This window comes from Crinia signifera, chromosome 4 (genome assembly GCF_055691185.1).
Source record: "Crinia signifera chromosome 4, ASM5569118v1, whole genome shotgun sequence".
Taxonomy (NCBI): Eukaryota; Metazoa; Chordata; class Amphibia; order Anura; family Myobatrachidae; genus Crinia; species Crinia signifera.
In genome coordinates, this window is record NC_139220.1 from 171546651 (window position 1) to 171565542 (window position 18892).

The following is an 18892-nucleotide window of genomic DNA, read 5'->3' on the forward strand; positions in this document are numbered from 1 at the left end:
ATAATGTATAGCCCCCCAGATAAGAGCATCGTATCCAGAGTGCTTGCCCAGTCCGTCTCTGAGAAGTTGCGTATTACCTCTGAGGCATAGTGTTTAGCCTGCATATATGCAAGAGGGTGTCTGCGGAAAGTTGGGAAGGCCTCCGAAGCCTTGTCATAGGACATTGGCTTTTTCAGGTCCCAGTCGATCAGTGCTCTGACGGAGGACAATCCCTCTGCACGAAGGCTCCCAAATGGCCGGCCGGCCGCCCCATGTTGGAATTCTGAGTTATGCAAGAAAGGTAAGAATAGAGATTTATGGGCGTTTAGGTGTAGCCTGTGTCTAAGGATGTGCCATAATCTGCGGGTTGACCACAGCAAAGGGTTCATTCGAGTTTGTTCATCCACCTCCCCATCATGGATATGTAGAAAGCTCACCAGACCACCTCCCTCCAGGAACTCCCCCTCTATTTGTGTGTTTGCGTAAATTTCGCTCCCTTGCAACCAGTCCCTTAAAAAGCGGAGTATGGAGGAATGGTTATAATGTGAGATGTTAGGGAAATTTATTCCCCCATTAAACGCTGGCTGCTGCAGTTTGTAGAGCCCGATGCGGGGGCGCTTAGAACCCCAGATAAATTTCCTAAAATGTGAGTCTAACAAGCGGAGATCGCTTTGAGTCAGCAGTAGTGGTAGGGCCTGGAGTAGGTACAACCAGCGGGGAAAGGTCGATTTTTGCACTTTTTATTAATCGTTATCCCATGACTGAGAATTTTTAGAGAAATTTGTCTGAAAACAGACATATCTTTATTGGCCAAAGCATGCTAATTATCCCTGCAAATTGCATGGTTATTCATTAGGAAGGGGGTACAATGGGTGTGCACTGTCCCAACATTTTTACCTTAAATATTTTCACTACCTTCTCACTCTACTTAGGGGTGTGCACACAAAAATTTGTGAATTTCTTGCAGAAAAGCAATGCGAGTTTGAAATTGAACTGCAAATGTAATTCGCAGTGAGAAATTTCCCAACTCATGTTATAATCCTGTTAGCACAGCTTTCTGCTGATGAGAAGAAAATAAATAGAATGGGGATAGTTCTATAGTGCTTTGCACTGAATTTCTTTGTACATAATACAGTATTTACTACAGATATATAACAAAAAGAACAAGAAAGGTTTCCAGCATCCAGTAACATTTTAATTTCCTAAAATAAATGACTACAGGGGATATACAGTATTTACTAAAAGGTCAATGTTGGTTGATTTAAATTGATCTTAATCGATGTTGGTCTTCCAGGACTAAAATACACATTTACTAACATTTAAAAAATGTATATGAAAATTTACCTTACAGTGAATTTGTGTGTTAGGCCTGGAAGCTCTACATCGATTAAAATTGACCAATAATTGACCTTTAAATAATATAACCCCAGATGCGTTTTATATAACAATGGCAGCATACATTGAGCAGAAAGGAAAAAAAATAGGCAATACAGCTAGTTCATCATCCTAGTCCTCTTCATATGAAATAATTGTTAATTTACATTCATAGTGGTTTTACGTAGAAAAAGTTGGTCTTGGACACCTCAAAATCTGCTCTTGCACGATAAAGAATAACACTACTGAGATTTGTATAATTTTCATGTGTTCATCACATCATATTGTCAGTTATCCAAATACTTGTGTGTAAGAAGTGAGTGTATGCAGGATCAGTAGTATCTTGGACCTGCCTGGTGATTGCCAGTCTGTTGCCACCATTTACCCCCCCATTACAGAAAGGGAGACTACCCAGAGTCAGCTGTGTGCTATTTTAGAGCTTTAGATTCCCTTGACAAACTTCTGGCTTAAATCATTATATACTATCTAATTTCACATTTTTGCCATTATTTTAGTACAAGTCGTTTTTGCTCCAGATGTGAATGTTTCTCTGTTCTAAAGTTAGCAGCAATAAAGACATTTTTAAAGCATTTACAGTACCATTGAGGTTATTTTGCAGGGTCACCGCGGATACACTACCTTTATATCATAGCTTCACATTACTCTGTCATACTGCATTAATAGCTTGGTTGGGTCTATGTTCTGTTCACCTTGGATTCTTTCACACATGATTAAGTCCTGCACCCAAGACTTTTACATCTGAACTTTTAGGGTTTTTGAGTCAGATTTATGTATTTTTTACGTTAAGATTTTTATCACTGAACTGTGAATGGATGGCAAGCACCATATAAAATATTGCATAGAAAGAAGGGTAAAGACTAGTATACTTTCCTTCTCATATCCAGCACACTGACATTTATCTGACATAGTAGCCCCTACTTGGAAGAACACATCTGACAACTTTCTTTTGTTATGTAACTTGTTAGTAGTGTAAACCAAAGAGGCCAATACACAATATTTGTATCCAGCGATGTCGGGAGCGCCTGTTTCCATACACACTTGCCGATGTTGTCAGCGACAAGCAACAGCGAGACGGTGTGTGGAGCAGGGGCCATGCTGCATTCCACATCATGGCTCTCATACTATGGAGGACAATGCTAATGACTCGCGGGAGGGCACATCGATAAGGATATAGAGCGTACACACTAGAAGATATTCATGAAAATATTATTAATAATCATCATTATCCTGCATATCAGTAGCAAAATTGTCTACTGTGTAAAGGAAAACACCTTCTTCTTTCCAAAAGGGAAACCAATAATGAGACACAGAAGTCACAGCTCTCACATTCTCTTGTCCATTTAATACTTCCAGTCAAAATTAAATAAACTTAAATTTATAATAGCATTGTTTTCAGTAATTATACATATGACGCAAAGATTCCATTTCTTAATGCAACAGGGCATACAAATATAAATGAATCAACAAATCTACACCTATGTAAGGTTACTGCTAAGAGAGTGGGTACACTAAAAGAGTTTAAGGGGCATATGTATTAATAATTATGGAACTGATATGATTATTAACACTCTGTATCACGGCAGATATCTTAATTTTTAAAACTATCCCCACTATGTACATAGGGAAACCTGCACGGATAGCGGTAGAGAGAGCTGGTGTAGCTGCAAGTTACTGTACTGATTTTTGTATTTCTGGAGTAACGGATATCGGTGGAAAAGTCGAGAAGGGGAGAGCTGCTTCCATCTCTACATGGTTTTACATTAGTATATTAGTAGCAGTGTAGCCAATGCCGAAGCAGATATGTAAGCGGTGAATGTTCTAGATCTAGTTTTGGGTCTTAGAAGCACGCTATGGTACTAAGTGAGTTGAGCCAAAATGGGTGGTATCCAATTGGCTCCAATAAAGCACCATCAATGAAAATCAGATGTTTTTTTTTTTTCATTTTTTTCTGATGTTTCACTATTTTTGGGACTGCTTTCAGGTAAGCATAATCCCTGATAAAATAGAGCATGCATGGTCGTATCCAGTAAATGGATTCCACCCTGAATCTGATATTCTTTTCTAATCCTATTAACCGGGTCTCAATTTATTAATGTACTTTTAAAAGGCTTGTTTTCTGTCAAATAAGTAAACCCAGGTTAATGTAATAGAAAAATTATTGCTAAAACCCTTAGCAATGAAATATCTCCTATAGTAAATTAAAAATGTTCATTTTTTGTATAGTCTAGAATGTAAAGTAAACAATATACTCTATAAACTTACAGTATGATCAGTTTTTTTTTGACCTGCAGCAAAAATGTTCTCAGAGTTTGATTGTGCATCTGTTTAAAATAATTACCTGAAATATGATTCAGAACATTGGGGCAGATTTATTCAGCTTTAACAAGAGATAAATGCTAGGGTGATAAAGAGAGATACACGTCCAGCCAATCACCTGCTAACTGCCATGTTACAGGCTGTGTTTGAAAAAAGTCAGTAAGGATGTGATTGGCTGGACGTTTATCTCTCTTTATCACCCTTGCATTTATCTCTTGTTAAGGTTTAATACTGTTTGCAGGGCAGATTGTGAAATTGTATAAAGTTCTTTCAGGATTTTCTAATTAATGTTCTACCATTTTCTACTTTTTTGAATTACTAAAAGACAAAATAAGTTATTCTGATTTAATTTTTTTAGTTCATGCACATTTAGTTTTTTTTAACAATTTTTATTAGTTTCAAACATAAGACATGCAGAGGTGTATCATATGAAATATAGACATGCATATCGAGGTCTGTTTTGGGAAAACAATATTAGCGAACAGGATAATCCCGTTATGCAGGACATACAATACATCCCATCACAGTATAATAATACCATCCACATAATATAAAAAGAAAACATTAACATTAAACCAGCTAAATCAATATGTAGGGAAGGTGGGGTAGGGGCTAGTAGTAATGAACAAGCTACTTGTACTCTGTTAAGTTAATGGAAAGTGTGATGTGAGGCAGGGCCGGTGCTAGGGTGTTCGGCACCCCCCTGCAAACTAAACTAAAAATCCCTGCCGATGAAAAAACACATAATGGGCTTAGTAGCAGCAATACCATATGTAGATATATAAACATTTTGGTGGCCTGTGTTAGAAAACAAATTGGTACCCCCACACACACACACACACACACACACACACACACACACACACACACACACACACACACACACACACACACACACACACTGACACCAAAACCAGTGATAGTGCGCGCCGTAGGCGTGCAGCAAAATTTACACCGTAAATCCTGTAACACATGATTGCCACACACTATAGTGCCCATAACACATTGTCACACACCATAATTCCTATTACATGTTATAACCCACTGTAATGCCTATTACACATTATACAACCATAATGCCTATTACATATTATAACACACACCATAATGCCTATTACATATTATACCACACACCGAAATGCCAGGTTATATATTATGTCACATATGGGGCGCTTACCTACATGCTCATTGCTAGGAGTTACATGCTCATTGCCACTGCTCGTTGCCACTGAGTTACCATTAAATGCTTACATGGTAAAGGTAGATAGCAGTTTTGGCAGTACTGGGGAAAGGATACCTACCCCAGGCAGTGAAGAGAAAGCAGGGCTGGTCCATGCTGTAGCTGCAGCTCCAGGCGTGTCCAGCGCATGTCACACAGGCAGCGCAAAGCACAGCAACATTGCAGCTGTCCCAGCGGTGTCCAGGCTATTGCTGAAAATAGTGGTAACTGGGACACTCGCGGTGGGGAAGACCCGATTAAGCGATAGCCGATGCGATAGTCAGCTCTGCATTGTTGCTGTGCTTTAGGCAGGTTAGGTGCAGAATTAGACACCCAGTTTTTCAAAATGAGCTTCTTGGCTACAGTGAACAGTACTATAAAAAAGAGGAATAGGTGCTTTATAGCAATCGGTGTATCAACCCAACTACTAAAATTTAAGCAAATACAAGCCATGGGAGACGTTGTTAGAGACAAGGAGAAAGCATTGTTCAGGAAACAAAACACCTTATTCCAGAACCTACGTACCTTATAGCAGTCCCAGAAAGAGTGATAGGAGGATGCTCGTGTCTTACTGCATTTGGGGCAGCGGTCATAGGCAGGAGGAGTAAAATATGCTCTGATCGTGGGAGGCAGATAGGCTCTGTGCATAGAGGAATGAGGGAAGAATAAAGAATCTACAGAGGTCACCTCGGGTATATACACTTTCTATTTGTCCACCAGTACATCAAAAGGGGATGATAATGGGGGATGCAGTAGAAGAGAGTATATACCTTTGGTATTGTATGGATGAGATTCCCAGTGCTTGAAAATTTTTCTAAATCTGATACTGGTAGAGGTAAGTATGGGTCTAACCGGAGTGACTGTATGTAATGACGCATTTGCAAATACATATAGAAGTGAGAATTTGAAATCTGAAACCTCTCTTTCAATCCAGAGAAAGGCAAGAGATGGCCACCTGGGTCGAACATCTGGTTTGCCGCACACAGCCCTCCCCCACGCCACTGCAAGAAATGGGAGTTGTGTAGAGAAGGAAGAAAAGAGGGGTTGCCCCATAGTGTAACATAGGGAGTGGCCGAATAATCTGACTTGAGTTTCTTATGCAATTTAATCCATCCCATATAGTTATCATGAAAGAGAGGATGGTTAAGTATTAAGGGGGGGAATGATAGGTTTTTTTTTTGAATGCAGAAGAGCACAGAGGGAGAATGAGTGAGCTATGGCTGCCTCCAATGTTAAGTCAGTGTATGCCCCCTTAAGATGAATTCAATCTATTGCACATCGCAAAATAATAGATAGCGAGTAGGACATAAAATCCGGCAACCCAGCACCTCCTCCTGACCTATCCATAATTAATTTGTTTGTATATATAATTTGTTATATATGATTTTAGGTTTCTTCCCATTCCATACAAAACTTGTCATGACTTTTTGTAAGTGGCAAAGCTCTGATTTATTTATAACAAATGGGAGAAGCTGCATTATATAAAAAATTTCAGAAAGATCACCGACTTCAACACTGCAATCCTGCCCAACATTGATAAGGGGAGAACGGCCCACCCTTCTAATTTAGCAACGACTTTATTATTTGTTGAAGTAAAGTTCAAACTGTAAAGGGCTGCGAGGTCCCCTGGAATCAGTCCTCCCAAATATTTAAAGTGTGACTGTGTTAACTTGAAGGGTGAGGAATCGTTAAGGGTGGCAATGGTAGAATTTGAGCAGTGTAAGGGTAACAATTCTGATTTTGTAATATTAATTTTGTATCCGCAACCTTCCCAAATTCAGCAATAATTTGCAATATTGCAGGCACCAAGACTAGGAGATCCGCAACGAAAAGGAGCATATTGTCTGCGAAAAGTGCTACCTTCAGCTCGACTCCCCCTATCCCAATGCCCCTGTACACCGTGGAAGCCCTCAGGTCCATGGCCAGAGGTTCCGGTGCGATTGGAAATAAGAAGGGCGAGAGGGGGCAGCCCTGTCTCGTACCCCTTTCAATAGTGAACGGATCTGACAGGAAGCCGTTACAGGCTACCTGAGTGGTCGGGATGAGTAAAGCATATGGAGTGCATTGATGTCATCAATGTCATCAATTTGATGAAGGGTTCAGGAAAGCAGAAATGGGACATTGTGGAGTATAAGTGAGGCCATTCAATGAGGTTGAATGCCTTTTCAGCATCCAGAGAAATGATTGCAGCATCCCGTAGCACCGAGTTGGTTTTGCACTCAGACCACGCCGCAATCACTATCCGCGCATTCACCGCTGAATGTCTCCCAGCTATAAACCCAGTCTGGTCTGGATTTATAATAAGGGGAAGAATTATCTTACGTCTGTCAGCTAATATTTTTGCCATGAGTTTGTAGTCTTAAACTGGCCATACAATCTCAATTGATTGTAAGATGGATTGTATGCAGATTGTGTGCACATCTTGTGTACACAATCATACAATCAATCATAAGATGGATTGTATGACTGATTGTATGATGGATTGTATGCAGATTGTGTGCACATCTTGTGTACAAAATCATGCAGCAGATGGATTGTATGACTGATTGTATGATGGATTGTGTGTAGATTGTGTGTCCAAAAACCACCAAGGACTGCTGGGGATTTCAAGTGAAATTGTACACAATCATGAGCGCAATCGATCTTAAGATCGATCTTTCTGATGTATGGCCAGCTTAAGTTGAGAAGGGATATAGGGTGATACGATCCCGGGAGAGAGAGATCGCAGTCTGTTTTAGGGAGAAGCTTTAAGACTGCTGAATTGAAATGCAATGGTGTGGGGGGACTCGGCGGACAGAAGGGAGTTGAAGACCGAGATCGAAACCGGTCCGATCTTGTGTATCAAAAGTTTGTAGAACTCCCCATCATACCCGTCGAGCCCTGGGGCTTTATTGGATTTAAGATTTTTAACTGCAGCAACAACTTACTCTAGTGTAATGGGAGCTTGTAGTGAGACCACCAATTCCGGGGTTACCTCTAGGAAAGATAGTGTATCCCATAAATTGCCCGTGAAATCTGGGGTAGGGGGCTGGGAGTCATGGGAGGGCTGTGAAGTTGTGTATAGTTCCTTATAGAAAAACTGCATGGTCTTTGCTATTTTTTTGTTAGAGGAGGCTAACAGTCCTTCAGTTGTATGTAAGGGTTGTAAAACAGCAGGTTTTTGATAGCCCTTCAGCAGATTGGTGAGGAGACAACCCGTTTTGTTCTCAAATTTATGGAACCTATAGTTCACAGCGAAAAGATACAGATCCCCCATCTCCGTTAGGTATTCATCGATATGCGTTCTGGCCAGTAAATACTGCTCCCTATGGAGGGGGGAGGAGGGTGGCTTAAATATTTGAAAAGAGTTAGTCAACGCATTCTGTAATAATACATATTTTCTGGAGTATTCCCTTTTGGAGGCTGCTGTGAAGGACATAATTGTACCTCTGAGCACCGATTTGGCTGTCAAAAATAAGGGTGGATTGGTCAGCGCGGGCTCAGCATTGTTGTGAGGAAAAGTCCTCCCAAGCAGCCCCCAAAATAGTTTGAAATTTGATGGATTTTTTCCAAATCTGGACGGAAATCTCCATAATTTGTCCAAACCGGTATCTTCGGGGAGGAAGGTTGTGGAGGCAACTACAGCATGATCGGAGAGAAAAATAGGGGATATGGTGGAAGCAGTCAACATAGGAAAAAGAGTGTGGGAAAAGAATAGGTAGTCTATGCGGGATAGAGAGCCATGCGTGGCAGAAAGGCAGGTGTAATCCCTGTCAGTGGGGTGTGTAGCACGCCAAACATCTACCAGACCCAACATCTTTGTAAATAAAGGAATGCCCACCCTGGGAAGGGAGCTGGCACTGGTGGGAGGATTTGATCTATCTAAGATGGCCGAGGAGATAAGATTGAAGTCTCCACCCACAATCAGGTTCTTGTCAATGTAAGGTGTGAGCAGAGCTATAGTTTTTTGTAAAAAGGTCCTGGAGTATGGTGTAGGGGTGTAAACATTTGCGAGAGTGAGAGACTTCCCAAACACCGTGATGCTAGCTATGACGTATCTGCCACCCTCGTCTGATAACAAACTAGTTACCTCCAATGGAAGAGTTCTCCTGTGTAGTATAATTACCCCACGTGCCTTGGAGTTATAAGATGACGATGCAGCAATCAACCAACCGAGCATCCCAAGTTTCAAAGTCTCTGGAGCCGTCAGGGGTGTTTTCTGCAAAAAGACCAAGTCAGCATTTGTTTTGTTGAGATACAGCAAGATTTTTCTCCGTTTGGCCAGGGAATGTATGCCACCTACAATCCAAGTACAGCATAGCTCAGGCATTATGCAGTGTACCAATGATAAAGGTAATAAATACCTAAGCTTACACCCCACCTTCCATCCAATGCAAACATAGGATATACACATGCACTCTTTATCTAATTGAAGACTGTATACGGGGAAGGGGGAGGAAATAAGTAGAAAGAAGGGGGAGGGAAACATACAGACAAATAATACAAACAAAGGATACCTGTATCCAGGGCTTGACTCTGTACATGCATGTCACCTTGCCGATTTCTGCACATCAGGTAGGATGTTTGCCCCGTTAAAGGGGGGGGGGGGGTCGGGAGAAAGGGAAAAGGGGCAAGGGTGTAAAAATAATCATGCAGTAGATGGCTACTCAGTTAGGAGCACAGGTTGTCGCTGTGGTCTCAGGGGACAATGTCTGTGACGTCAGAGGAGTTCCTATGCGATAATTCTCTGAGGTAGGCTGAGGCATCGGATGGAGAGGAAACGTCATTAAATGAAGATCCATCATAGATGCGAAGTTTCGCTGGGTATAGCAGGCCAAATTTCCTGTCGTCCATGACCAATCTAGAGCATATAGGTGAAAATGCTTTTCTAGCCCTGGACAGCTTGGCAGAATAGTCTTGGAAGACGTGCAGCTTGTGTCCCTCCCAGGTTAGGTCTTTAACTTTGCGAGATGCTGAACAAATCTCCATTTTGTGAAGATATTTGAGACAGTCAAAGAGAGTAACACGAGGTCTTGGGCTGGGAGTCGGTCCCACCCTATGAGCCCTCTCAATCACCATGATTTGGCAAACTGTCTCTATTCCAAGCAGCGAGGGCAGAGTGTTGTGGACAAAATGGGTTAGCGCAGCCCCTTTCAACGATTCGGGCGGGCCGACCAGATGGATATTATTCCTACGTGACCTATTTTCCATATCTTCAAGTTTAGACCATAATTGATAATTGTCTTTAGTGAGCTGTTTGACCTGCGACTGGATGTCACCTATGTCATGGGAGTGGACGCTAATTTGATTTTCAGTGATAGTGACCCTCTGCATGAGCTGTTTCAGTTGAGCAGTGATGTCAGAGATATCTTTAGATATTCTGTATTGCAGTTAATATTTTTATTTTACAAAAAAAAAAACCTCAGGGACAATGATAGCGATAACAGCTCTCCCTGTGAGTTATTTTACCAGTAGTTTGGAGGAGTTTTATATTTGTGAAAATATCCTCAGGGGGAATCTGCACCTGCGCAGTGTCACATTCACGAAATCAGGCCAGCACTGGACAGAGGCTGCTAGAAGGGGATCGAGAGATCCTACTGTTACTGTGCATCTATAGGCTAAAATGAGTTTACAGGATCTGAGGATGGAGAAACTCTGAAAGATTCACTTTTCAGGGTTTACTACAAGATTGTAGTTCCCACTTGGTAATAATGGGGACTGCAATCTGCTGTTCTAATGAGCATTCTGCAGAAGATTTCTGTGAAAACTCCTGCTATTAGTACATAGCCACAAACTATAAAATTATGCAGAAACTTCAGTTCCTACATCATTTTATGGAATGTATTCTTGATACATAGGCCACTTAAACTCTCAATGTAAGAAAAGAAATGTCTCTTGCATGCTGGGAATATAAGAACATACTGCTCTAATTAGCCAGACCAGCTAGGCTATAAATTATATCAATATTCTTACAGAGAACCCCTTATTACCATACCGACTTTTTAAAACTCCTCTCCAAGAGAAGCCCAGAGAAGAGTGAAAGGAGGTGTGGGAAGAGGCTACGTTGTGGGGGTGGGGTGAGGCTGATATAACTAAGCCCCGCCCCCTTGACCGGCAGCAGCATCAATTTGCAGGTCCTTGGATGGTGAACGGGGCTAAAATGATGCGAAATGATGCGAATCGCATCATTTTAGCTCCGCCCCCTCCCCGCGGACCCGCAAAATTTGGAGCTTTAAACCGTGGGGAAAGGGGGGAGCCGGGGCTGTAGGGAAAATGCGGGAGACTTGCCCACTTTACTGGGGGGGCCGGGAGTGGGACCCAATATGCGGGACCCTCTCGGCCATTCCGGGAGGGTAGGCAAGTCTGCTTATTACTTCACAAATAATATCTATCACTATGTAGTTTATCACCTTTTCTGTGTATAGTGTTAAAAACCTATATTTGTGATCGTCATTCTGATCAAATCCATATTCGAAAAAGCGAAGCAGCTCTTCATTGAGTGTTATATGTATGAGCATTTTGTTACCAGGGGTGTAGTGAGGGTTCCAATGGAGCATGAGCTTTAGGTGCTAAAAACGTCAGAAGGTGCCTTGCAGGGAGGCAATGAATTAATGTGTATATTTTTCCCCTTGGGAGCAATAATTGAATCTAAGGGCCAAATGTAATAGGATGAGAGTTTCAGAAAGTGGGAGATTTTGGGAGAGTTTTCCCATTTTTTTAAAAGCAGCAATCAATTACACTGCAAAACCAGGTTGATCTTGCCATGTAATTGATTGCTGCTTTAAAAAACATGGGAAAACTCTCCCAAAATCTATCACTTTCTGAAACTCTCACCCTATTACATTTGGCCCCATGTGTCTAATTATTTTGGTGTGGGCCAGTTTGTGTATTTTTTCCCCATGCAAGCCAATGTGTGTGTTTTTTTCTGAGACATACTGTGTGTGTGTGTGTGTGTGTGTGTGTGTGTGTGTGTGTGTGTGTGTGTGTGTGTGTGTGTGTGTGTGTGTGTGTGTGTGTTTCTTTTTCCTCCCTCTGAGGACTATTGCTTTTTTTGTGTTTTGTTTTTTTCCTGTGGGATTTTCAGTATTTTTTTGTATTCCCCCTAACAGGTACAATGTGTCTGTGTATACATGGGGTGGGGACACATGATAGCAACGTTCAAGTATAACCATGGTTTTAACAAGGTACAGGGGTCCTGCATTCTCCATAAGGAACAATAGGACATATTGTACAGTGAAACTGGAAGGAAGTACTGTAGGTTCCAGGGAAATGTTATAAAAAATTACAAGTGTTCTAGCTTCCCATCAGAGGTGCTAGAGAGAGACTAATACAGTAAAGCAAATTAAACCTGCTTGGGATAGACAGGATGATATCTTGACACAGAAATAAAGATCAAATAGGGTTTGAGTTAACAATATGGTTAAAAAAGGGTGTGGGCAGACTAGTACCGCTTTCAGATTGCAAAGCTGGTCAGACCTGGGATTTTGATCCCAGGTCCTACCCTTTTACATTAAACCCGGTTTGCCCATTATACACAGGGGGACCTGTGTTTAACCCTTTTTATTACCCTGGTTGAAGTGCCGGGTTGATCGACCTGGGTTATCCAGTTTAGTGCTTTCATGCTAGACCTCGACTTGTGTCGACCCAGCAACAGCTTGGAATATTGCTGAGGTCTGAAAGGGGTATATATGTGCCAAGTGATTCTTATGTGCCTGCAAATCCTATTTTTCTGCCTATTTCAGAAGCCTTAAATGTACTTTATATTTGCAGCGTATTATAGTATTAACCAATTCAACCCTAGCTATATGTCATTGCTTTTATCTGTTGAAAGATCAAATTATTCTCTTTTTTTTACCCCCGCTTCAAGGTTATATCAGGTCAGAGTTCGTTGCCGGCGGCTGCAGAAGAGAATATAACTGCTGCTATGAAGGTAATACATTTAATATCATGAAGGAATGAGCTCAATAAAAATCTCATGTTTGTCTTCGACTCATTTGAAGAAGTGAGCTATAGACAGAAAATATTGGAATTATGTGTGACAGCTAAAGGTACAATCATGTAATTACATTTGGAAATGTTCTGTAGGTAGGTTGCTTTGTGTTAATAAGGAGCTTAGAAAGTTATTTCAGAAGAATAAATGAGCCAAGCAAGAAACAAGGGACGACATAAGCAGAATGCAAAAACATTTATAGTAATATAACATTGTAGCCTATGAATACAGGTGCTCTCTTACATGAAACACACAGGCAAAACAATTGTTCATATTCTGCATAAATAGGGCTTTGCCTAATCAGTAAGCAGATAGATTAACAGAAACAGAAACGCATTAGTAGTTCAGAGACCATTACACAGTACTTTGTATTATGAAAGTGGTAGGAACTCTATAGTAGTGGGATATCTATTATGTAAATATAGACCTGTTTTATTATTCACAGTGTATACAGTAAAAACTATATGACCCACCACATCCGAGCTGTTGCTCTCTTACTGAGAATGCTGCATATATAACAAGTCTCTCTTTGCAGCTCACCTACTCATTAACCTTTCCTAAACATGTGCACGTTATTTAACCTGTTATGCAAAATCCTTTACAATGAATTTTATATTGGAGCTGAGGTCTTGTCTTTCACGTTTATAGTTTTCCTTTTTCATTTTCATCATTCTATTCAAATGATCGATGCAAGCTTAGAACACAGACACAACTGCTCATATGAATCATGTTTTTATGAGCTTGGTGAATCAGGCAATATCATTTCTTTGTTTTATTCAACAGATGATCTATAAACTTATGGGGTGTGCTGTGCAACCTTTACTGAGTTCTGTGGGCGACTCTGTGGAAGCCATTATCATAACTATGCACCAGGAAGACTTCTCCGGGTGAGTTTATAGAACGCTATTTTGAATATTGTAGTGGCTATTTTTGTAATTTTATCAGCATATAGATATTCTATAGAAGATTTTCTGTTTGTGGACGCTTAAGCATCTTACAATTACATTTGTGATAAAGAGTATTGCAGCAAGTGATGAAGAAATTGTAAGATGTACTGGTAGTCACAATGCATCTTCCAAAAGCTGTATGGAATAGAATCGTCCTTTTTATTGCTGGTACAGTTTGTTCGCTGAGCTACCGGGCCAGACCAATTTGTGTTTTTTACGTGCAGATAGATGTAATTACTGTCATTGAGAATACATTGTCCTTCATACAGATTTTAAATATGTATTTTAATTTTCAGAAATGTGTCAAATACGGGAAAGCCAGATGTACCTTGTTCTTTGTACATGAAAGAATTACAAGGCTTTATTGCAAGAGTCATGAGTGACTACTTTCGCCATTTTGAGTGCATCGATTTTGTGTATGACAGCACTGAAGCAATTGCCCAGAGAGCAATAGAGCTTTTCATACGCAATGCAAGTTTGCTACGATCACTCGGTGAAGGTGGGAAGATGAGACTGGCAGCTGATTTTGCACAGGTAAGAATAAAGACTTTGGGCCAGATGCACTAAGCTTCACAAGTGATAAAATAAAGAGTGCTAAACAGCCGGCCAATCAGCTCCTACCTGTCTTGTCACGGACTGTGTTTGAAAAATGTCAAGCAGGAGCTGATTGGTTGGTTGTTTATCACTCTCCATTTTATCACTTTTAGAAGCTTAGTGCTTAGTCCCTTTGTACACAAATTACATGTGTAGCATATCAAATGATCTATTAACGCTGGCGTATTCTGTCACCAAAGTGTAAGCCATCCAAGCGTTATCTTAATGTTAAACACCAACTTGTTATGTTTATATTTTAGATAAAAAAAATGAACTGGTGCTTTACAGACCTATAACAATACAGGTGATATGTAAAACAATGCAAAAACACAACAAAATACCATTCCAGAGCAACCGGCAGCATTTCTGAACAACTAATGTCTGTAAAATGTGGTAGTAGGAGAGAGAGGTTATAATTTAAACAAACAGTCAAAAAGAAAAAAAACAGGAACATAGAGATAAAAGACAAAGGGAAGGGGACAGTGGATAAAACCTTTAAGGAATTGGATACTATAAATACCATAGAGCTTCTTGAATTCCAGAAATGCCTTTTTTTCTACAGTTAATATAGAAGGTGGAAACATAGGTTTGCCTCACAGTCGGACATATTTTTAATTTGTTTCAAATTTGTCTTTAAGACGCGTTGCTTCATAAAATGTATGGACTAATTTGCAGAATGGCGCCAGTTCCTGTAACTTACAGGCTATTACATATGAGCCACTGTCTGTGTTTTCCTAACGGTCTTTGATTGAAGCACTGGCTATGTTTCTTGGGCCTGCAGCACAAAACACATGTCTGAATGATGGTCCAGAGTTAACTTTACATACAGGTTTCCTTGGATCCTCATTATAGTATATGAAGTGTCTGAGAGCTGGACACATTTACTTGTGAGCGTATGCAGAAAAAGACATACAAAAACTGTATGAGAATGTCGATGCTCACTCCCAGGTATTTCTCAAGATGCATACAACTTAAAGACCATAATATATAGATGTGTGTGTATACTTAAGCCCATAGTAGTATAAATATGTGACTTGACAGTGTTGTTACTAAATGCTAAACTCACATTGCACAATTAACTACTATTTAGTAATGAAGGCTTATACATGAGAGAAACGTGTCTTTAGAAACCGTGTACTGCATAAATAAATGTGTTGCATTTTTCAGTACAAAATGTAATAAAATGCAAAAAAACTCCACATAATCTGTTTACACCTTTTTAGAAATCCCCTGTGACTTCTTTATTGGAGTAGTCAAAATGAAAAGAACAAACCTAATACAAATAGACGGGTAGAACTTGATCTAATGTACAGATGCCAGTTCCTCGTTGGGTTATCGGTTATGCGCACATTGCAGCAATGAGTTTATGCTTACAGTTGCGAATAGTCAAAACCACAATTGCACAATGCATTTCCTATCCTTAATATCCCAACCTGGGCCTATTAATGAAGGTATAGATTTATGTGTGTGTTATTTCAAATATATTTTACCTATACTCAAATTTACTTCAAATTAGATAACACTCACACGGACAATCGGGTCGTGCGCACCTAACAAAACGCTTGGTCATTAGTCAGGGAATAATATTGTGAATGTACCAGTCACTCATGCATGTTAGGTTCTTGCGGAATTGATTCATTGCTTTAATTATAAACATTAATGTACCATTGCTGCCACTATTCTGTGTTTGCAAAAAGATCTTCACAAAACTGCTGAAACGTTATAATATGTGGACATTACATCCATAAAATATTATATTATTGCTCGAACAAGGGATACATATTCACTTTCCCTTCTACAATTTCTGTGTCTCAGTCTTCTCTATCACTAACGCATAAAATTGGTGGTGAGTTTTGATACCCCTGAGCAATTTTCAGGTCAACCACACACACGTACCACTCTATTTGTTTGATGTTTGTGTGTATGGTTGTTGTTTTTTATGTTATTTTATCTTTAATTATACCAGAACTAAACATTAAATTTTAAAATTCAAAAAATTGTGCCCCCCAAAAAAGAGAGCATGTTTCTCTTCCTCTACATTTCCTGTGGACCACGGGTGCTAGTCGTAGCAGGCTAAATGCATGTGTGACTATCTGCCCCCAGGGTGAGGATGGACACGTATATCAAGAGAGTGTAGTTATCTTTAGAAACTCTTATGCAGTATGCATCAGGCCCTTATGCAATATTGCTGCTGATGGTCATTATTATTGCGTATATTTGCATACTCTGCCCTGCACCAGCAAGAGATACAACTCCTAATAGGCATGTCTGGGGATAAGTTCACATCCAATTATGGACACCCTTACACTTCTCAGCTTCTGTCTGCCCCCATTCCACCTCTTTGAAGACAGAGGTCTATGATGTTAAATCTGCATGCATTTGGTTATGCCTCCACACTACAGAAATACAAAGCATTTTATGTATGTCTAACTGTAATTAAAGCTCTTTGTGTTTTGTCTTATGTATTCATTATAATAGTCAATTATTCCCTGTAAGGTATTACAGTATGTTGTTCCTTTCTATAATATTATATCACATTAATAAGTTCTGTAACCTCCAAACATCTTATTTTAGCTTCTTAGCTTTCATTTTACATTGTGATCTTATTTATATGTGTACACAATATATGTGACCTTGGAATCTTGATATCATCTTTTAAGATGATACTATAAATAAGTTTCACAAGCTCATCCATCTTATGCATGAGACTTTCAATACATCTATCCAATACATTCTCTGAGGTATAGTTTTGTCCTGATGTAGTTTGTATTCCCTTAATCCAGACACAATTACTAGAGAATGTCACCTTGAAAACTCAGTTTACACAATGATCTTTTCAGCCAGCTGGGTAAATATTCAGTGTAGTAGAAAAATATCTAATTAATAGAGAACACACCTATCAAATCAGTACTGATATCTGCTATTGGATAACTAGTTTGATTAGCTTGGTCCCTGTTATTATCTATATGTTTAGAAGTATGCATGAATATATATATATACATGTGTGTATTTATATCAGAGGAAGGGGGCTCTACACAAACATATACACGTGTGTGTGTGTGTGTGTGTGTGTGTGTGTGTGTGTGTGTGTAGGCATTCATGTGAAACATAAAATCACAGTTGGTAAAGGCAATGGTGAATTTCCCATTAGGCACATGTGGCACATGCCTAGGGGCACCACTTGGGGGGGGGGGGGCTATACTTAGATGCTTACTGTCAGACCAAAATTTACCAGTAACTGCAAAATATTTCCACTCTACTGTAGCATATGGGATCTTGAGTGGAGTGTAATAGGGTAGAACTGCACCCATAAGATGTTGTATGGATGTATGTATAGTCAAATTACATGTTTTTTTTTAAATTATATTAATTTGGCAATTATCAAATTAGGGCTTCTAACCAATCAATTAAAATAACCTAGGGTCACCATAACAGCTAAATCCACCAAAGAATAAAGAGTATAATGATTATAGCTCTTTTGGAGTGTGTAGCGTTGTGAAGAGAGACAGACAATTCTCTAGATCAGGGCTGGGCAATTGCGGCCCTCCAGATGTTGATGAACTACACATCCCAGGATGCTTTGCATTCGTTTTGCTATGTGGCCATGCTGAAACTGATGCAAGGCATGCTGGTATGTGTAGTTCATCAACATCTGGAGGGCCGCAATTGCCCAGCCCTGCTCTAGATGGTCTATGGAACATAAGGACAATACATTACTGCCCTAACATTTCCTATTTTTATGTATAGTTTATGCATCTCTCACCTTGTTTTCTCTAATATTGGATTTAAAAAAAAAAAAAATGTCATTGACCATAAAACATTGGCTTATTACAGCAGTTTAATAAGAACCAATCCCATTTAAATCCAAACACATATTATCTATTTTTAGCTTGTCTGTTACTCAAGTATCTGTCTTATATTCTTCCTCTTCTTTTTCTTCTTCTCCTCCTCCTCCCTTCAGAAATGGCTGCATTGAGCACATATAATTCTTTATGGTAGCAACAAAATAGATTCCATGAATATGCATCCAGCTGTTTTTAATGGTTAGAATTAAACCTTTGTGCCCCAAAGCATGTTTCCAGTGTATATCAGTGATGACCGTGGTAAAATAGACCAATAGGCCCTAAGTAACCACAAACATTTGAGCTGGTGTTTGCTACATAAAGCATTGTACTCGTACATCAAAACATTGGGATTCATTCTAACTCAATATTTTGATACTCTAGAATCTGCTGGAAAATGTTCGCAGTAGTTTCATACATTTAAATGGACATTGATATTTGAACAGCAACCATCATCAACTGGACCTGCACTACTCGCTTAGCAGAGCCTGCATAGCAGGGAGGTGCCAGGCTGTATAGGAGCTGTCCCTGCTCTGCCACTCTGCCACTGTGTGCAGGGATGTACGGTGCTGTCTCAAATGCAGCCCGTGCTGTCATTTCAAGCGGCCTCCAGCTGGAAGCGGGCAGAGCA

The 18892-nt window shown here is 39.9% G+C and overlaps 1 protein-coding gene across 2 annotated transcripts in view; it reads left to right on the forward strand.

The window, feature by feature from the left end:
• The window catches only part of COG5 (component of oligomeric golgi complex 5), a 334884-nt gene that overhangs the window by 280485 nt on the left and 35507 nt on the right, over positions 1-18892 (forward strand). For both annotated transcript variants that reach the window (XM_083182966.1, XM_083182965.1), the window contains exons 16-18: positions 12756-12818; positions 13662-13765; positions 14122-14359. In XM_083182966.1, the coding sequence (XP_083039092.1) occupies positions 12756-12818; positions 13662-13765; positions 14122-14359 (405 nt within the window). The remainder of the gene's footprint in view (positions 1-12755; positions 12819-13661; positions 13766-14121; positions 14360-18892) is intronic.